The sequence below is a fragment of the Magnolia sinica genome, chromosome 8 (assembly GCF_029962835.1).
Source record: "Magnolia sinica isolate HGM2019 chromosome 8, MsV1, whole genome shotgun sequence".
In the NCBI taxonomy this organism is placed as follows: Eukaryota; Viridiplantae; Streptophyta; class Magnoliopsida; order Magnoliales; family Magnoliaceae; genus Magnolia; species Magnolia sinica.
The window spans coordinates 87877951-87899689 of record NC_080580.1 but is presented as its reverse complement, the minus strand read 5'-3'; the positions used below and the strand labels follow the sequence as shown (position 1 = coordinate 87899689).

The window sequence follows — 21739 nt, the reverse complement described above, 5'->3', positions numbered from 1 at the left end:
TATGTCAACCACTTCTTTCGGACTTCGTTGAGCTTCTCGCTATAGAAGGCTACTGACCTGCCTTCCTGTGATAAAACTCCTCCAATTCTAACATATGAGGCATCATACTTTTTTTTACTTTTTTTTTTCTCTTTCTTTTTTTTTTTTATGAAAAGGAAAGGATTACAAAAACAAATATGAAGTACGATGAAAAACAAAATCATACAAAACCAAAAACAGGTGATGGGTTTATCACTACCAGAAAACAGGGAAAAGGCTACGAATAAAAACCGTAGCTAAAAGCCTATGGCTACGGCTAAAATCCGTAGCACGACCGTAGCCATTGGTATCGTAGCCATAGGTCTAAAAGCTATGGCTACAGATAAAATCCGTAGCTACAGAGATAATAGATACGGATTAAAGCCGTAGCCATTGCTTCTGTAGCTGTCAAGGATTTACCGCTACGGATTATATCTGTAGCCAAAAGTTGGGCAAGAACCGTAGCAATAGGCTAAATTTAGCAACAGCTACGGTTTTTAGATACATTGCTACGGTTAATAGCTGTAGCTAATGAAAGTTTAGGTACAGATTAAATCCGTAGCAATATTGTCCGTAGTTTAAAATTACATACAGCTACGGATTTTATCTGTAGCTAAAAGTAGAATGAGAACTGTGGCGAAAAGCTAATTTTAGCAAGAGCTACGGTTAATAGCCGTAGCTAATGCTTGTTGTTAATAGAAACTTTAATTGGTAATGGCAGCTCTTACTATTGTGGTACACCCTGATAAATCTTTCATTCATTCAATCAAACACAATCATCCATTTCCATTCACAAAAGTAAAATGCCAACATAATAATAGTTATATGTTTATTTAAAGTTCTCATTAACAACAAGATCCAATCAGCATCGACAGTAAATACTCATAATCCCTTGCTCTTACAACTATTCCCACCTCCGGTGTCTCTTCATTTTCTTCTGTTTCCATTGCCTCGCTGGTATCAACGCCTTTGGTTTTAAGGAACGGTGTGAAACCCTTCTACTGCAACTCGAGGACCTGATCTGCTCTCTTCCTGTTACTCACAACAATCTCTCCTTCTACCACCCCAATGATGAATCTGACTTTGTTAGACAATCTCAACAGCTTTCTTTCAAGATTATCCAACATTACTTTCTGCATGAAAGTAGCAAGTCAATACTACCATCTTCTCAATTACCAAAAAGAAAAAATGGAGGGCCTAGATCAAAGCTCACCTTTCTCTTTACATAGAACTCAAGTCTTAAATGAAAGAATTCTTCAAGAACTGCAAGAAAAGAAGGCATGGTGATGAGAAAGCATGTATAGATTTAAGATATTCATAGCAGTACATAGAATAAGCAAACTTACTTTGTTCGGGACTGTCATATTTCTTGATGACACCCCTCACGTCAAATGAGCATATCAATGATCTTACCGAGACTGAACATGATGAGCATATTAATGATCTTACCGAGACCGAACATGGCCATCCCAAAACCTGCATTCGACAAGATTGTGACAAAATTTTTCATGATTTGAGGCTTCTTAATACCTCATCTACAGTAAGAAAGATGTTAGAAGAAAATCAGATGCACATGGAAAGAGCAACACATCTAAAATTCAAATCTCTGCCGGAAAAAAAGAAAACTATAATTCCAAATACCCACTTCCAGTTCATGAAGAAAGACTAAAGATCACATTGAAATCCATCGCTCTCCCCGAGGACCTGAAATTCCAAACTCCCAACCTCAAATTCAAGAAAAAAGAGCAAAAGAACAAAGCTAAATTCAAATATCTCTCTGAAAATCTGCAAAACCCTTCATCAACTGTTCTATACAATAGCAACTGTTCAACTAAACCCTTCATACCCCAACAACTGTTCCACACACTTCAAAAATCTGCTACCATTGTTCTATACAACAACAGCATTAAGATATATTTAAACAACAACGGTGAGTGAAGGGCCAGTGAATAATCATACATTTTGAACTGTGTTTGGACAGAGATGCTAAAAAAGATTATTTTTTGTTGATCTGAAGAGGCCAGTGAATAATCAGATATGATGCATCATGTGTTCATGAATCTGTAGCTCCACCATTTTGCAGTCTTGGATTAGCATGCACAGATGATGCCTGCAACCTTCTGATGCCTGCAACCTTCAAAATTCCTTAGAAAGTTGGTGGGAGATGAGCTGGCCAGAATGGGCTTGAAGGACCTGTGAAATATTCATGTGCATAATAGTTCTCTATGACGTTGTGTATAGGTAATAGAAAAAGAAATTTTGGAAGTAAAAACCTTCAAAAGAGTAGAACTTGTCTCTAGATAAAGATTCATGACAGAGCAGGAATGTTGGAAAGGATTGGCAGATGCATCATTTGTTGCTGCAGAAGGTATTTCTTTTAAGAACTTGAGGCAATCCTGGGAAAAAAGAAAGAAAGACGTTCATGAGTGGACTCTTAAACATTTTCATGTTCAAGAAGCTTTAAGAGAAAAAAAATGGAGCATATATTGAGGGCAAGTTCATTCATACAATGGCAATGAAATAAAGCATGTGAATCACCTTGAAAAAAGTATCCTTGTATGTGCACAGAAGTTTTGGATCAAGCTTATATTTTTGTTTACATGGACCACACCACATGAAACAGATAAAATGTACTACGGTTGAAAATTTCTTGGGGGGCACAGAAGTTTTGGATCATGCTTATATTTTTGTTTAAATGGACCACACCACATGAAACAAATAAAATGTACTATGGTTGAAAATTTCTTAGGGGGCACAGAAGTTTTGGATTAAGCTTATATTCTTGTTTTCCATTCATCCATGTCTGTATGATCTTATGAACAGGTTGGATGACAAATAAACATCACTATGGGGTCTAACAATCCAATTTCCTTAAAATGTCATGTCCACATTCCATTGGAAAAGTCAAACTGCATGTGCAAGATTTTCTAGAGGTGAACTTTGGGAACAAATTCATGATGGCACCACCAGATGAATGGTCAGGGTCAGAGAAATGTGGAGGCCAACAGCACCATTGCTAGCAAAACCAATAACACCTTTTTGTTTGGCCAAACATCATCTCTATCCATGTAAATTCATCAGAAATTGGGTCAAGTAAAAAGAATTGATGTATTTTTTAAACAGTTAAGATTTATCCTTCAAACTTCATCAGGTTTGAGAAATCAAGTTCTGTTTTCAACTATTCTCATCCGAGGAAAACATCAAGATTCATGCATTCCATGTGAAAGCTGACCCCAAATGGTTGGGACAAGGCTACTACTATGATGACAACATGCCTTTACAGTGTATCCTTCTCTTCTGATCGATAAGCTAAAGCAAAAACATTTCAATGCAATATCACAATGTGGCAGAGTCAGATCCATTTATCTGCTGCTACTGGGGCCAACTAAGAGTCTGGACCAAGACAATGACAAGAAAGGAATGCTAATAATAGTTCATCTATGACCAGAAGACGCTTGTTTTTTGTCCAATTGTGACAGAATTTCATTATTAAGAAATGAATGAATGACCAGCCAAGTTTTCAAATAACTCAAAGTTAGATTATGCTGCATTTGGACTAAAATACCCAAGAAAAATTTATCAACAGATAGCTAATCCCATGATATACCACATAAGAAAAGCGTTTGTTGTTTCAAATGCCACCCACTCTTTCAATATTGGCAACATTGGACTGGATTGGACTGTCCCACATGAATTATTTTTTCTTGGGGATTTCAGTCCAAAAGTAACTAAAACCTCTAGCTCTATTATTCAAGAAACGAGAGAATGGAGACTTACTGCAATACATCGACAACACGACCACGGTCCATTAAGAACTCCCATAGCTGCAACAGAGCATCAAGCCGATCAGACAATGCTATGAATTATATTAGTCTTTGTTGCTTGTAGCTGTCACCTTTATCGTTACCTTCGCATTCTCCTCTGCTTCCTGTTGAAGTTTCATTGACTCTTGGACCACCCTTTCCATGATGAGTTCTTGTTCAGCAAAAGAAAAAAGAAAAAGATTCCTCCTTTTCATGCTTCTCCTGTTCAGCTGCTACCCTTTCTGCCTCTGCAGCAGCCAGTCGGGCTTCAAGATCTCGGCACATCTAGTATAAAATGCAAGATAAGGTTAGAGAAGAGGTGAGGTCTGAAAATCTTAATATCTTTCTATCAAAACAGTGGGTGGCATTTGAAACAATTGATACTATCAAACATAATAATTGCTGAAATTAAATATATTATTTAAAACATAATATCTTTCTATCAAAACAATGGGTGGCATTTGAAACACCAAGTGCATTCGCACTTTTGCCAATCCACACATGCTAGTTCTAGCAGAAAAATTATAACAGCTTAAAAAAATGGGAAAAAAATAAAATAAAATGATAAAACTCACCTTAAAGCTATTGTTGTTTCTTCTTCCCAATCAGTTAGGATTGTCATATCAGTGAGATTTTTTGGAAATTCCCAATTCCAAAATGGGCCATCAGATCAACAGTCTAGATCACTACAAAAACATATTCTGTCTAACTTGAAAGCATTTGGCTGAAAACCGATCCAACAAATGTCCTTGGTTTTGCTGTAAATATATATAAGCCATCATTAGTGACAAGTTCTCAATCAGGTAGCTACACATTCCATAGAATTTCAAGTTTATAGGCTATGACAGATTCATTTACAAACACTAATGCAGAGATTGGTGCCATGTCTTTTTCTTTTCTTTTCTTTTTTGTTTTTTGCCATTTTTGGTTTCATGAAAAACGGAACCCAGATTCAGATAGCAATGAACTGAACACAACATTATTCATGCAGTGCTCATACCAGGATCATGATATGATGATACCAATGCCAATCACTGTTCAAATTCACTGTTCAAACTAGATTAATGTTCAAATTCACTGTGCAAAACCTCAGAATTTTATGGCGTGTTTGCATGGTCCGTGTCAAAGAATTCGATGACAAGCATGCATCCATTTTAAACCAATGCTTTGGAAATAAATAACCTACAATAGGTGGTTGTTTGATTAATTCAAACTAGGAGGAATTTACCAAGGCCTCTAATTGAATGCACAAATAACCTCCCTAACTGCTGCTGCTGGTGCCACCATCAAAGTCCCAAACACGAACAGCTTGCATATCAGTGAGCTTCACTTCAAGTCATCATAATTTGGAAAAATTGAAATTGTTTAAATCAAATTCATTCATGGTTGAAAAGAGACGTCTACTTCTCACAAACTTTCCTAGGAGCCTTCTGTATGTATATCACGAACCTGACCTTTGGAGAGCATGTGGAGGCATGGACAGCTTACAGAGCACCATCACTTTTCGCCCTCGCTTGGTGGCTTATCTTCATCTTTCTTTTGCTCTGTTTGACCTTGGAGAGATACCAGCAAATCCTTAACTGAAGGATCATTAGGGTTAACTCCAGGAAGCGAAGCAAGAATAGATGACACGAAAGATTGGTCTCCAAGCACCTTGCTCATGTCATTCTGGCTCTGACATATCTGTATCTCCCACAGACACATCACCAGATTGACTAGATCTAGGATCATCCATTGACATTGCTAGGGCTTGCCCAAGCAAGGCAGTCTCATCCTCCGTGAGATCCGCTCTTTAAACACCTTGCCAATACAATTCATATAAGAATTCAATCGATTTCTATGTTAAGAAAACAAAAAAAAAAATCCTGACAGATGGCTCACAGCTGATCTCTACTGCCGCCTGGAGCATGCAAAAAGAAAAAAGAAAAAGAAGATGAATATGCTAATTGGGTAGTAGTCGAAGTCGCCATTTCGTTTCATTTAGGTGGGAAGTAGGCCCTTAATTTCAATCAAATTCAAAAAAGCATTCACTTTGACAAAAAATGAGTAGCAACACGCTGCTAGAGGGGAAAAGGTCGAAACTGCAAATTCAGATGATTTTGAGTCTGAATTAAAATACATGATATGCATTGCCAACCTCATTCAAATTAGAATAATGATACCTGATTCAAGATTGTTTTTTTCCATTTTTCTTTGTTTCCTTTAGTTCAATTCAACTGAGCATGCCTTGCATCCAAACACGCCTTACGTTTAATATAACACATTTAATAAGCTGTCCTTCATATTCCAGTAATTCGTAAATAATATGAAATTACTGTGCTCCATACTCAGAAAATGCTCCAGCTCCCTTAGATCACTATAAGTTACTGTGCTCCTAGTATAACCAAAGAAAAAGATCCAAATACAACTTCACCTTGAACTGCAGGGTACTGTTGATAGCATCACTTATCAGCTCCCAGTTTGGACCCATATCATGCATGAGGACAACAAGTGCCTGAAATAAGAAAATTTTAGTTAGGGAGTTCTCAATTGTCCTTGCAATTAGATTTCATATTTATTCTATTTACACGGGTTTCAATTTCTCAAAATCATTAAAATGACCAAACAGAATTTTCAAAAACAGAGTGTCTCCATAAACATCATAATCCACTGAATGTAAAATCATAAGATACAACATGAATGAACTTATAGGCCAATGATCCTGTTAAGTTCCATGCGTACCTCTAAGAATTGTAAGGCCATATGCCAACATATGCGAGCAAATCTACCAGCCTGCAAGCAAAAATAAACTCAAAAATTATAACAGCTTCAAAAAATGAAAAAAAAAATAATGATAAAACTCACCTTGAAGCCCTTCCCCCTCCTCCTTTACCCGGGCTTGGGACCAGCAATGCAAGGAGTTGCATTGGCGGAGTTAAAAAAGGGCTTAAGCTCCATTTAGTTTGAGATAAATTTGCATTCATAAACACCAATGTGATGACCAAATGGAGCCTAAGACTATATATATATTCAAATATATAGTGCAAAATTCAAGCAGACTATAAATATTGATGAACTATAGAGTACGAAAAAAAAAAAAAAAAACAAGCCAAACATCATGTAGAGTAACTCTTAGGCCAAACATCATATAGAATAACGACTTAAGCCAAAAAACAGCATCATGTAAGACCCAACAAAAACCCACTTAAGCCAAATTACTATATGTTCAATTATATAGTACTATATTTGTTCAAATTATAGGAATCTCATTGATTGCTTCCCCCATTGCACAAGTGATCCCGGACCGGCCTCTCCAAGTGTAGATGCGAATCCATCTTCTTTCCACAAAGGAGCATCAGGGTGTATAATCTCAGTTAGGATAACAACAAAAGCTCCCTCTGCTAATGGCTCACAATGAACAACTGCATTTGGACTAACTTCGTGTACTTGACCACGAGCAACAACACCACGTAAGCCCTAACCAAGCAACTCGCATTTCTTACCAATATATATCGTATCCGGCTACATGTACACATATAAAATGGCGTTAGTATTATTAGCATTTATAATATAATTGTAAGCTTATTACATTAGCGAAATTATAATTGCATACCGATGATCCCTGAGTAGATTTAGCCACTGGTGGTGATGGGAGGTTTTGACCAGACTGTGCCTCTTGATGCATACCCACCCAGGACTTTATATCAATCAATGATTTCTTTATCTCTAATATCTCCTGCGCTAGGCCTTCTCTTTCTTTTGCCATATTATGTAGCTTTGAACGGGTAGGGGTTGACTTCTTCAGTCCTGTTTTGCTTATCGAGCAGCCCAGACCACGCATTCGTCCTCTACTATCAGAACCAACCAACTGTAAAATATTGCAAATCAAGTTATTAGGAAATTCATAATTACCGTAAAACTCAAGTAATTTTAAAACTTTATTAGTACTTGTGTAAGGGCATTGTCAACACCGGTCATCTTAGAAGCAGGATTGCTACTATAAAGCTCATCTAGTTTTTGCTGTAACAAAATTAATACAAATAAACGTAAAATAATTTAAAGTTATATAATGACATTTCATAATGGTACTAGTTAGTGGTAAGAGGGGTGCACTTACAACAAGGTCAGGATACTGGACGACTTTGTCCTTGCTCGTATGGGCTCTTAAGTAGACATCACCTCTACCTATCTCGGCATCAGAGGTAAGATTCCTCTCCATTGCCTTTGGCACATAACATATCGTTCAAATACACATCATTAATAGAGTTAATTAGATCAAAATTAAATTTAATTTTAAACTATAATACCTATCTTTATATACATACCATCTGATGGCGAGTAACAGCCATGCTGCGCCTCCCAAGACACGCAGGTCCTTTTAGCTTTGCCCGATTGACTTTATTCCTAGCACTTACTCTCTTGAATTGCTCGATGTTGTGTTGATCCACAAAGGTCCTCCAATCCTCCATAAGGACACCTGGGGGGGCAGGACTATCTCTAACAACTATAGGATCGTTGTTTTTTATATATTGTTTAGTCAACCTTTTCTTATAATTTCTCCATGTTTCATTGATGCGTTGTGTTATGTACCAAACACCTGCATCCCAACTTTGACCCTCAAACTCATAAAACAGTGACAATGTTTCTATAACCTTTTAAATGTGTGCACAAGGCACCTGGCGAAAGTCCTCGTATATGATCGGGATATGAGCACGGGCTAGGACACCGATATGCGATGCAAAGTCTTTGTGATTGGGACTGTCCTCATTCGGTTGCCCGAATTCATTTGTCTTAAGGACTTTTTTCCTATCAGGTTGCACATGTAAAGAAGCACCCTTAGTAGGGCCTCTCTTTCTAGATGAAGAAGAAGCTGGCACATCTACATAAAAAAGAATAATAATTATATATAAACATCGTTGATTACCGCCAATATATAAGAAAAATGAAATCTACATATCTAATTAATGAGAACTATCTTGTTACCTTTGGTGTTGCTTGCATTTGCAACCAATGCCTCTGGCTGTGAGTCCATGTGCTTATTTATATGCTAATAGAAAAAAAAACCCTAATGGTTAAGAAACAATTTAGATAACAGATAAAGCACAAACAATTCACTATATTATCCATACCTTCATTATATTTCCTTCGATATATATCATTTTGTTACATGGATTAAAAATACAAAGAATTCAATAGATTCTCCTTGATCGCTTTCTTTTCTTTGTTTTCTTAACTACAACGCTGACTTCTTCAGGTTCATTGAATATCAACTCATCGGCATTTGCTAAGGTGGTGAGATCAGGTCTTGCATCAGCATTAGTTACAGCCTTCAATCGTTCTGATAGAAGGCATGTCTCCTCTTTGACAAAAATCTTTTTTGGAACCTCCAAGACCACGTGCCATTCAGGATTTTTATGATCTTTGGAGTAGAAAACTTGTACGGCATGCTCCGTGAGGATGAACGGCTCGTCACCCACTTTGTCTGAACTATAAAGACTAGATAAATTTACTAATCTCAGATTCGCTTCAACATCAACATCAACACCATGATGTGTCACCTTCACCCAATCACACTTAAATAAGATGGGCTTATACCCTGTACGGTACTCCAATTGGATAATTCTATGAAGGACTCCATAGTAAGGTTGATTTTCATCCACTGTATTTATATCCTTAGCACTAGATCGGAAAGTGGTCATACCCTCTGTCATAACCCCACTATTTTGGTTCATTTTATTCTCCTCATATTCCTTAGTGACAAAAAGGAAACCATTAATACAATACTTATTGTATTGCGTAGCAAAAGCTAGAGGTCCTCTCACTATATCTTTAAATTCTTGTTCGTTAGATTCGTTGAACTCTGTTTGTCTCTTCAACCAAGGTATGAATTCATCCTCGCTAGGCACCTTGTTAGTCCTCCTGTAGCATCGTTGCAAGAAATCTTTGTGCTTCCTATGGGTTATTCGATACCAATGTTATATTGAAATTGCATAAAGTAAAAAAGATATATATGAGCTAAAAGTACATACCCTTCCCACGCATCATAGCTGGGATGACTCTTCATGACCCAAGTACGAGCTTGTTCATATTCGATACCCATTAGGATAACACTTTGACTCGAACCTACTGGACCAACATTGTCATCATTAGAATCATCGTCAATAATTTCTTGTAACTTTTGTGGTTTTGGAATGACTCCATCAAAATATTTTTCCAGCTTTTCCAAGAGGCTTGTTTTATGTTTTCCTCTGTATTGGTTGCAGTATATAACCGTCTCCTCTTGGATGTATTGTTCTGCAATGCAACCCTTAGGTCGCGTCTTGTTACGGACATAAGCCTTGAATATCTTCATGAACCTGACAAAAATAATGATACATTACATATACGTGCATCTTTAGACGTTTCACCTATTTACTCTTACTAAGTTCATAGCGTACCTTTCGAATGGATACATCTATCGATAGTATACAGGACCACATATGCGAGCCTCGTAGGCCAAGTGGATGGTAAGATGCATCATCATGACAAATATCGATGGAGGGCATATAATCTCAAGCTGACATAACGTCCTAGCCATGCCCCTCTCGAGAGTAATGAGCGTTTGAAGGTCTATGGTTGATGAGCACAAGGCATTAAAGAAGGTACAAAAGCTTATAATTATAGGACGAATGACCTTCCTATCCTTGAATGCATGCTGGATAAGAACCGGGAGTAGATGTTGCATCAACACATGATAAGAATGAGACTTCATTCCCTTTAAATCCATGCAATCTTCCGTTACAATGGTCTTCCAGTTCACACTAAAACCAATAGGAACACGCAGATTATGTAAAGTTTGAATGAAAAGCTTTTTCTCTTCTTTTCTTAGACAGAAAGGACCTTGTTTCTGAATCGTCTTGCCATTACTCTTTTTCAGCCATAGACGCTTCTTAATTCCAAACCATTTCAGGTCCCTGCGCGCATTAACATCATCCTTGGTTTTGCCGGGCGTGTTCAACATCAAAGCGACAAGGATTTCACATATATTTTTCTCGACATGCATAACATCAAGGTTGTGGCGCACGGGAATATCTTTCCAATACTCCAGATCAAATAATATAGACCGTTTGAAGAACCACGGTGATTCAACGTCATCGATTAGCTCTTGTCGGCCTCCATCAATACCTCTTATATTCTTCTTCCCAGACTTCCCCCACCGCATATTGAGGTTCGCAGTTTGTCTTTCGACCTCAATCCCATCCAGACGGATCGGTTGTCGTCGTATCTCCACTTTCTTATTGTAAGTGCCAGCACTTGTGTCCTTTCTAGCCTGGTCCAACATTAGCAACCACCGTCTATGGCCCATATAAACATGTTTCTTTCCATACTTGAGTCGCAAGGAATCTGTGTTGGGACCACATACAGGACAACCATATTTACCCTTGGTTCTACAACCGGAAACGTTGCCATATGCTGGAAAGTCATGGATTGTCCAGAGTAGAACTGCACGCATATTGAAATTGCTTTTATGGTATGCGTCGAACGTCATGACCCCTTTCTGCCATAAGTCTTGAAGTTCATCAATCAATGGTTGTAAGTAAACGTCAATATCCTTTCCCAGTTGTCGCGGTCCCTCAATGAGAAAAGTCAATATAGTAAATTGAGGTTTCATACAAAGCTTAGGTGGAAGGTTGTACGTCACACACATAACGGGCCATGAACTATATGAAGCGCTATAAGTGCCGTATGGGTTAAACCCATCTGTAGCCAAACCCAATCGAACATTACGAGACTCAGCTGAAAAATCCGTATACTTGTCATCGAGATTCCTCCATGCAATAGAATCAGCTGGATGCTCCATCTTTTCATGTTGCAATTTCCTGGTTGAGTGCCAGGACATTTCTTTCGCCAACCATGGCACACTGAACATTCTTTGTAGCCTTGGTGTTAATGGAAAATACCTTAACACCTTGGCAGGTACTTGAAATTGTTTTCTGTCATCATCCATTTCTGTCTTGAACCTAGAAGCGTTACAAGTTGGACAACTAGTTTTCATCTCATGCTCTCTCCAGTACAAGATGCAGTCATTTGGATAAGCATGGATCTTCACATAATCAAGACCCAACTTTGTAATAATCTTCTTTTCTTGGTAGGTATTAGTTGGGGCCTTATTACCAGAAGGCAACACCTTCTTTAGTAGTTGAAGGAGCTCTGTAAAGCTTTTTTCACTCCATCCATGGTTCACCTTTAATTTAAAAAGCTGTACAATGAAAGTCAGCACGGTGAAATCTTCTGCCCCAGGGTATAGCTCAGTCATTGCTTCTTGTAGATTTGCTTCAAAATCGTTACGTTCATTTTCCCTAAATTCGCCTTCGACTACAGGGGTCACGTTCGGCTCATCCTGGACAACTTTATCTAGGTTATTACCACCGAGTTCTTGAACGATCGTGTTGTGAACATCATTTAAGTTTGGGACACTATGGCATTGTTGGGAACTTGATGCACGTTCAGTGCACTCAGGTGATACATGCTCACCATGCATGTTCCAAACCCTATATTTTGGATCGAATCCATTTTTCATTAGATGTATTTCCAAATCATCATAAGAAATCGGTAAACGTGCACATCTGCAAGTGGTGCATGGACAAAAAATGGTTTCTCTACCAAGAAGGTGATCTCGCGCAAACTTTAAAAAACTTCTCATTCCAGAAATAAAACATGGGTCCGGAAAACTTAGTGTTATCCACTCCCTATCCATTACAGGCAAAACCCGATTAAGCAAAGGGTCCTTTTTAAACCTGCACCTTACCAAAAAAATAATTAATAAGTATTTTTCACTCATTCACGAATATAATTCTAAACACATGCATCTATGATCTTGATTTGAAATCAACTAAAACACCAAAGAGTTTTGAAGTACTTAGCTAAAATGCTAGTCAGAAATGGTTCATTGTTGTTATCAATGCACAATGAAAAAAGATCATCTATTAGCATCCATACAAGCACAACAAGTTACCCAAGGCAAAAGTTCCTTCGTTGCCATGAAAAGAGATCTTTGAAGACTTAAAACCCAGTGCGGCCACCACCATTGTTGTATTATTAGTTGAGGCTCCAAGTAAAATGATGGAAATGGTTAGACTGGAAGGTTCTATAAGGGATTTCAAGGAAAGGTTCTGAATATCCCTTTTAAGTGTTTTCTATCAAGAATTCAACGGTGCATCAAACAATTCATTGATAAGAATGTTGTTTGTCAGCTTGGCCAGATGAACGTCAACCAAATAGACCTTAATCTATTGGTAGGTCGTGCTTATCAAGAAATCTCTCAAGGCCAATGGATGGTACAACTTAAAGACCTACAGCACAATTAATTGGTTATGGCCGAAACAATTCTAGCAAGAAAGAATGCAGAAAAGATTCCAAAGATGTTTGATTCAAAATAAACTCAAAATGCTGCACTGTTGTGTTTTTCCTGAGTTGTAGGATCCTTCTCTCTCTCTCTCTCTCTCTCTCTCTCTCTCTCGCTTTAGACACAGTCACACAGCGTGCTGCTCCTGCTTCCTAGCTGTTTATACTTGACAACATTTTGAAACAGATGGTTCCCCGCTCCCACACATACTTTGCTTATTTGGTTCCTTGTTTCTGTTTTAAAGGAACTTAAAATCGTAGTTCCCTTTTCGTAGTTCCCTGTTTAAGCTATCTATTCTAATTGTGTAACTACTATATTGACGTAGCAAAGTTCTTTGAGTTGAATATATGTGATTTAATTACCAGAAATGAAAGAAAGCAGGAATTGCAACAAGAGGTAGTGGGACCATAAGTGGTTGAAGTGGGCCAGCACCTTAAAAGTAGGGATTCATGCGGCTACTATAAATTTATGGCATTCCTTTTGAGTTAAAAGAAAGCAATCAATTGCAGGTTATTGGATTAACCAGGGGAGTCGCTATTAACGCCTGTTCCAATTGATTTAGCTGCACCCTATTTTCAATTTTGGGTCTTGAAATATTACCAAAAATGTACTCTTTAGAATGCCCAAAATGGAAAATGGAGGGTAAGCAAATCAATCAGGGTGGGTGTTGACATCAATACCCTTTACTAATATTTCAGCATCATCAAACAAAATAGTAGTCTGTTGTGAGTATCAAACAACAATATACCCTGAAAGTATATTCCATCAACGGATAGAGAGAGAATACAATCAAACTGAAAATATACTACTCCACAAAATCACATCTCATTGACATTTTAACAACCAACTCCCCTGCATGTTTTAACAACCAACTCCACAAAAATTTCATATTCATTGAAATCAAGTGATTGAAAACATTGATCTAGTAATTGAAATAAAGAAAAATGCTATATAGAACACTTCATATGAGTTCTAGTAATTGAAATCATTGATCTGGTGTGCCACCCCATGAGTGTATATAGGCAAACAAATTCGGAAAACCCATCTGTGCAATTAAGATTCAGAAACAAAGGCTCCACAGGCAACAGGTAATCATACAAAGAACTTTCTATCCTTGCATGGCATTTGCTATGATTGAGGTTTGATTTTTTAACCCATCCCACTTTGAAATCCCACCATTGGATTTCTGATCATCCCATGACCACTCCTTAGGCTCTGTCTTCTACAGCCCGTCAACCAATGCTTCTTGTTTGAGTGAACAGTTCCTTTCTCATGCCATTGGTTGGATGACTACTACAGTCCAATGACTTATTGCAGCATTTCTCATCATCATCCAAGCCTTATCATCCAATAAATTGGGATGAGGCTTGATTTGCAATTTATCAAGGTGACGGAGATCAAGAGAGACAGAGAAAAGGGGCCGGAGATCAAGAGAGAGAGAAGAACGCATACCAAAATCCTCTCTGACGATGCAATCTAAGGAATGCCGATGATGATTTTTCTATTTCAAACAATGGTGCGGGAGATCGAGAGAGAGAGAGAGAGAGAGAGAGAGAGAGAGAGAGAGAGACAGGAACAATGGTGCCGGAATCGAGAGATACAGAGAAAAGAGAAGTGGGAGATTGAGAGTGAGAGAGAAAGGGACGGATGTGAGAGTGAGTGAGAAAGGGACGGACGTGAGAGCGAAATAAAAAAAATTTTGAGAGAGGGGGAAAAGAAAAAGGAGCGCGGTTTTCCGCATTTTGTACCTGCTACGGATTTACTACGGTCTAAAGCCGTAGCTAAAAATCCATAAAGCCGTAGCTATTATTCCGTCCGTAACCAGCCCTCGGCGTTCACACGTTTGATGGGATCTGGACGGACGGATTTTTTTTTTCTATTTGGGGGGTCCATCTTGATGCATTTGACAAATCCACTCCATTCATTAATTTTGAAATTTTTTTATAGGAAATGAGCCCAACAAATCTACAAAATATTTTGTCCAATTGAACCACACCAACTTTCAATGATAGGTATTAATCTCCACTGTTTCCTAACGTGTGGTCCACCTGATCATTCGATCTACTTCATTTGTTGGATCCTGCCCTAACATTATTTTTCAAAATGGATAGACGTATTAGATGGAGCATACGAATTTTAATGGGCCTTGTAGAGTCCCTCGAGGGGCTTGGACGGACGTGGGAAGGTGGTCACTTTTAGCTACGGTTTTGGGACTTTTAGCTGTGGATTTTAGCCGTAGCATATGAGCTACGGTTTATATCCGTAGCCAAAAACTAACATAGTCCGTAGCCGTTGATCATTTTTTTGGTAGTGTATTCTCCGGCAGATTCAAAAGCTTGTGAAATTTCCTTATGGTTTCTTTTTCACGATGACTCTATAAGTGATGAAGATTTCATGAGTAAGAGCAAGGCCCTGTTCTTGGGGAATTTATAAGTCACTTGGCAAGATCCAATGGTAGAGAAAATCTCCCCCAAGAGGAAAAAAACAAACCTTTTATTTTTTATGGCCCATCAACTATAAAAACTATAAAAATGTGTTAACTTGGAACTTCCCTCGTGAAGAATTTCTTGGCCTGCACCAAAGTCAGAAACATGATCAGATCCCACGATCCTAGCCGACCGAAATTTGGGATGAAACCTTTATAAAAGGCAAATGGTCCATCATTTTTCAGAGTCTTGATGAAACAATCAAGGGTGTTTTTGTAGGTCGAATCTCCCATCTTTCTCGACTTCATCACATCAACAAGTGAACCAATGCATACTGCGAAAAAACATGCCCCCAAACCGGCCAACAGGTGGGTAAAAACATTGTCCGAGAACCCAGGAATTTTCAAGATTGTCTGCTTCACTTGATCATAACTCGCTAGTTCAGCGGCATTTATGATGGCATTACGTGCAATATTAGGACCAAGCCCAGTCCACAGAGCCTTAAATCCTTCCTGTTTGATGATTGTTGAATAAGCATTCAGTGCTCCAGAATAACGCCTAGGTACCCTAGCCGGCAGCTTTCCCTCGGAATATTGAGGACGGACTTTCACCAGATCGGTAGGATTAGCGATCGTAATTGCTAAAGCACCAGTAGTGAGGGCAGCAAGTATTTTCTTGGTCAAAGGAACATCACCAACAAAATCACTACCAACATAAAACGATTTAACTGGTTCATACAACCCAATTCGTAGCCCTCCGAAGAGGCACTAGCGATGTAATCCAGGGACTATGCCCTTCCAAAGCGCTGATAAACCCTCTTCCCTCGCAATCGTAGCAACAGTGCCCAACATTCCCCTGTATTTGGGTGGGGTCAATCCATCCCCTGAGGTTGCTTTTTTCTGGAGCTGCAACCTAACTTTAGCAGTGTCCAGGGGAATCATGCAAATCTCTGCAACACAGGCGGTGAAAGCACTACAGGCGAAGGTTCCCGCGAACGAGATCTCGGTCTTGGGCTTGAGATCAGACATGGGAGCTGAGCACTAGCACCGGAGAATGCCGATCTGGTGTTGGAAAAAGCGATCGGCTGCCTAGAAATGCAATGGAAGTGAAGACAAGAGAGTTAGGGTTTTTCCCTCAAAAACGAAAAGGGGAAGCTGAGGAAAACGGTTTCGTTAACGGGAATCTCGGGAAAAGAGTGCTATTTATAGAACCCAGCAAATGGAGGTCTATCTCTGTCTCCACTCTCGCCACCAGCGTATTCTTCGTCAGTGCATCATATTCAAATGTGAATTTGCTACAACAGTCATTGGAGGGAGCCCGTGCAAGCACCTGTAGGCCCACCATCATGCATGTGACACACACCGTCCGTCTTTGCTTCCAATCATGTTAGGACATAAGATCAGTAGCCAAGAGTAAACTCGAATGGGCCGCTTATTTGGAATTGGGATTGGGGCCACCACCAATCTTCGGCCTGGCATTGGATTCCAGCGCGGGTTTGGAATTGGGATGGAGGCGTCACACTTAACATAAAATAACTTATTAAAATTGGGAAGAACCAAAATCAGTGTTGTGAACAATTGATACTTGATTTCAACAAAGCTCTTATTAACCTTATCGGTCCACTGAAACGGGTCTTTTTTATGCAATCTGTAATTGGTGCAACTATAGTGTTGAAATTCCACACGAATCAATGATAGAATGTCACCAACCCGTGGAAACTCCTCACTTTATGAATGTTCGTCGGGATTAGTCATTCCCTGATGACTCTCACCTTTTCATCGTCCACACGGATGTTCATGAACGTTACAACAAATCTTAAGAATAACAAGTTGTCCGTTAAATAACTGCACTTCTTCAAATTGAGGTACAACTTGTTAACTGTCAAGTCCTATACCACCTGCCTGAGACGTTTCATGTACTCTGTGTCACCCTAGTAATATATCAGGACGTCATCAAAATATACTACCACAAACCGGCCAATGAACTACTTCAAGACTTGATTCATCAGATGTATAAAAGTACTCGGTGCATTTGATAGACCGAATGGCATGACCAACCACTCATACAACCCTTCTTTGGTCTTGAATGCCATTTTCCACTCATCACCAGGTCGGATACTAATCTGATGGTACTCACTCCTTAGATCGAGTTTAAAGAACACTTTGGCACATTCTATCATATCAAGCATGTTGTCTAACAGCAGTATCGGGAATCAATATTTAATGGTAATCTTATTAATTACCTGGCCGTCGACACACATGCACCAACTCTCATCTTTCTTAGGTGTTGATAATGTTGGCACGACACATGGGCTCATGCTCTCTCTCTCTTAGAACACCCTAGCGGATCAATTTCTTCACTTGCCCTTGAAGTATCTCACACTCTTTCAGACTCATCTAATAGTGAGGGCAGCTAAGCAAGCTAGCCTCAAGGACAAGGTCTATGTGATATTGGATATCCCGCATGGGGGGCAATCCATTGGGTAACTCTTCGAACCAGATTTCTTTAAATTCCTTCAGCAATGACCTTAAATGTGGATGAATGACTAAGGGCTCTGATTCCTCGCCCTTTACCACAAGGCATACACCTCGCCTGTTTTATTAAATTCCTCCATGAAATCTCGAATAGTCAAGAGGGAGCTCCACTCGAAGACGTAAATATTGTCTCGTCCTCGGTTGGTTGCATCATGGTTCAATTGTCATGGTCGACTGATTAACATATGATATGCTTCCATGTCAACCATGTCAAAAAGTACTTGATACTTATAATTCCTGTCAATTGAAAATGAGACAGTGCATTATTCGATTACCTTGGTCTTGTTCACCTTTTTTATCTAACCTATTAAGTAAGAGGAATGATGCTTTGTCGTAGGTAGCTACAAGTTATCCACCATCACCTTCGAGATGATGTTCTCGTTATTGCCACGATATATGATTACATCACAGACCTTGTCATTGACAGTACACCAATATGGAATATATTGTGCCATTATGGGTGCACCTCCTTCCTTGGAGTGTACAATATTCATCCCACGATCAAAGATTCATCATGATTCTCGACTAACTATTCTTCATCACCAGCTCTTTCCTCAGCAGTTTATTCATCTTCATCAAATCCAGAGCCTTCTTTCGCTGCATCACCTTTAGTGCCCCCTTCGTTAATGAGCAAGTTGGCTGCGGGGCATTGAGGATAGGTGTTTGATAAATAGCCCTGTTGGCCATAGCGTAACAACTGTTCGGCCTTGGTCGACCATAAGGATTTGAAATCTTACTTGGACCCACCGTTGTGTGTGTTGCACATTGAGGCATAGATGGACCGTTCCTTGTGTCTTGGTTTGTGATTGTAGAAGGTTGAGGACACCCTCCTACTGGTTCCTTTCCTTTTTCTAGTACCAAATCCTGCGTGGTACCCATCATGGGAGGTTGAGTCAAAGCACACAGCCGAGTAGGGACTCTTATAAGCTACATTTTCGCCCTATCGGCCAATTGAACTGCTTCATCCACGATCTTGACTGGGTGCATCTGAACTCGATCTGAAATTGCTGGTCGTAAACCGATTATGAACCGTGCTACATCATGCGATTCAATATCCAAAAATTCATTATGCGTTACCAACCACTGGAATTCTTCGGTGTAATCTGTGTGACTCGATTCCCCTGCCGTTAATTTTAGTATTACTTGAACAATACATGCTCGTAATCACTGGGGAGGAATTGTGATCAAAGAAGGCGTCTCATCTGCGGCCATAATCGGATGGGTGCCTTGTTCTATCGGGCACGTGAGAGTTGTACTCGCTCCCACCATGCAAAAGTACTATATTTGAATTTGAACGATACCAATTTCACTTTCTTATGTTCTAGTACATCCATGTAATCAAAAAATTATTCTACTTCAGTTAACCAATCGAGGAAGTCTTCTATACATAATAAGCCATTAAAACTTTGAAGTTCGGCCTTACCTCGATAGTCTCTTTCAGCATGATATAGTCAATCATTTTTATGGACCGGTCATCAGGCAACAACGCCACCGATGTCCTCGTCATTGGAGCTCGACTCATTTGGGGAAGCCCAATGATTCACCTCCATAAGTGCTTTATGGAAATTAGAGTTGTTTTGTACATCGATCACAGGTGGTTGAGTATTGCACTGGGCTCGGGGCAGAATTAACGCATCTGCAATACGGTCGAAGGTTGTCTGCAGCCTTTGCATGGTTAACTGGCTCTCCCGGTGGAAAGCTTCCATTCTTCCCTATAGATAACAAATTCTTGGATCACCGTCCATAGGATTTTGGTCTATTTTATTGTTAGTTGTCATCAGCTCGAGGGAAGTCCTCTCTCGAATACCAATTAATGCAGGAAAGGACGTGATGAGGTCGATCACCGTCTTCCCCAAGGATAACTACTCCGAATCCATGGAGCTCTCTGGACTCCTCATAGAGCTTCCTCAAATTTACAAGGGATAAAAATAGAAATAATTTCTAATAAATTTGAAATAAATTGATTCATAATTTTTTTTAAAAAAATGAAATTGCAATCCTTTAAATAATGAGTTCAAACTTAAGATGGAGTTTTAGACTCAAATTCCAACTCAAGCACCTAAAAAACATGACTTACTATAAATAGTAAACTTACTATTTATAGACGGTCATGGTTCCTACTAGACCTCATGGGTTTTGGCCAAAAATACTAAGTGTCCAATTTAGCCTACCAACGTTATTCTCCTAATTTTTCTAAGCCCTTTTCATGTCAAGCACAACTCCTAAAACTCAAAGGATTGAAAGCTATATATAATCAAATTAAAACTTACTACTTATAGTAAAAAATGAATTTAAAAGGGATTTTCAACCATCCATTTGATGGAATCTCGCAAATCCGGCGTGGGTGAGCCGACGTAGCAAGTTGGTTGGCTAAAGTAGCTTCTCCTACCCCAAAATCATATATGATAGGAAAACTCATTCCGATTTGCAAAATATGATTGTTTTAAGGTTTTGACGGTCCTGATCACTTCCGCCTCTGATCGAGCCTTCTCCGGTTCATCTTTTCCATGAAGTATCTATGACCCGCTCTACATCAATTTTCAAGTATAGGGGAGATATGCCAATGGAGATATGGGGTTTATATGCCTAAACAATGCAGGACTGGGGATCAACAGGTGCCTGGGCCCAACTGGCCCACTCCCCCCCTCCTCAGTTTGGTCGTTCCTTCCCCAGCCTGTGGTGAACTTCATCTTTAATGGCGGGTTTATCACGTCAGCAGAAGATCTAGCTTGCTTCTGGCCTCACAATTCGTCAGGTATGTTTTCCGTCAAATCAGCTTAGAACCTTTTCAGGCATAGTCGCCCCATTTCGTCGCGGTCTAAATGGATTTAGCACAAATCTCTTCCCCCTAAGATCTTCATCTTCGTGTGGAAGCTTCTGCAAGGTGCGATTTCTGTGGACTCCAAGATCCAAGCTAAAGGGGTCCAGATTGCCCCCAAATGCAACTGTTGTGAAGAAGGGCCCATCAACCGCCCTCAGACTAAAACCCCCTCACATCTTTTCCTGTATGAGCTGCACGCGTCCAATGTTTGGCATCACTTCAGCTCCTTCTTCAGGATTCCTATTTCTTAGCATCAATCCTTTGAAGCAAGACTGACGCAATGGCGTCTCACTGCAGCCCCTGACAACACTGCTTCTTGCATCTGCAAGCTTCTCCCTTTGCTGATCCTGTGGGAAACGTGTAGATCTAAGAATGGAGTGAGGTGTGATCAGAAACCCATATAGGTCGTTATCACCATTGCTCGAATCAAGGGGAGTCTTAATATGCTGCCTGCAGTCTAGTCTTTGGTCTTCCCCCCTTGCCTTCGGTTCTAGGATGGGCTGGGAAGCTCGTTTCCTCCCTACAGGAGGACCCATGCCGAGATTATTAAGTGGGCTAAACTACCTATGGGCTAGGCAAAACTAAATGTGGATGGGTTATCTAAAGGGTACTCGAGCTCGTCAGGAGGAAGCGGTGTGTGCAGAAGGGACAATGGAAACCTTATGTTTGCTTTCTTGACGGGCTATGGTACGGGGTCTAACAATTGTACAGAACTACGAGCAATCCATAACGGCCTCATGATGTGTCTGGATTTGGGGCTGAAAGAAGTCGAG

At 39.6% G+C, this 21739-nt stretch overlaps 2 protein-coding genes and 1 pseudogene across 2 annotated transcripts; all 3 read right to left on the bottom strand.

Annotated features, from left to right (window-relative positions):
* Positions 1-901: 901 nt before the first annotated feature.
* Positions 902-1500, bottom strand: LOC131254366 (DNA topoisomerase 2-like). The gene is made up of 3 exons (XM_058255356.1): positions 1365-1500; positions 1232-1281; positions 902-1151 (listed from the first exon to the last, which is right to left on the bottom strand). The coding sequence occupies exons 1-3, from the start codon at positions 1498-1500 to the stop codon at positions 1017-1019; spliced, it is 321 nt and encodes a 106-aa protein (XP_058111339.1). The 3' UTR covers positions 902-1016.
* Positions 1501-5318: 3818 nt separating this feature from the next.
* Positions 5319-7641, bottom strand: LOC131254365 (26S proteasome non-ATPase regulatory subunit 4 homolog). Its single transcript, XM_058255355.1, has 4 exons — positions 7414-7641; positions 6543-6593; positions 6235-6315; positions 5319-5504 (listed from the first exon to the last, which is right to left on the bottom strand). Exons 1-4 carry the CDS (start codon positions 7639-7641, stop codon positions 5319-5321), a joined length of 546 nt encoding a protein of 181 aa, XP_058111338.1.
* A 7863-nt stretch (positions 7642-15504) lies between these two features.
* LOC131253612 (mitochondrial uncoupling protein 1-like) lies at positions 15505-16871 on the bottom strand (annotated as a pseudogene).
* Between the last annotated feature and the right edge of the window lie 4868 nt (positions 16872-21739).

Bases quoted from the DNA above. Each gene is read 5' to 3' on its own strand.
- LOC131254366 (XM_058255356.1), bottom strand. From the start codon at position 1,500: ATGCAGGTTTTGGGATGGCCATGTTCGGTCTCGGTAAGATCATTAATA. The intron at 1,282-1,364 runs GTAAGTTTGCTT...CTTTTCTTGCAG, and splicing joins ATATGACAGTCCCGAACAAA to TTCTTGAAGAATTCTTTCAT. The intron at 1,152-1,231 runs GTGAGCTTTGAT...ACTTTCATGCAG, and splicing joins AGTTCTATGTAAAGAGAAAG to AAAGTAATGTTGGATAATCT.
- LOC131254365 (XM_058255355.1), bottom strand. From the start codon at position 7,641: ATGCGTGGTCTGGGCTGCTCGATAAGCAAAACAGGACTGAAGAAGTCA. The intron at 6,594-7,413 runs GTATGCAATTAT...TTTTGCTTGCAG, and splicing joins AATCTACTCAGGGATCATCG to GCTGGTAGATTTGCTCGCAT. The intron at 6,316-6,542 runs GTACGCATGGAA...TTCTTATTTCAG, and splicing joins TGGCCTTACAATTCTTAGAG to GCACTTGTTGTCCTCATGCA.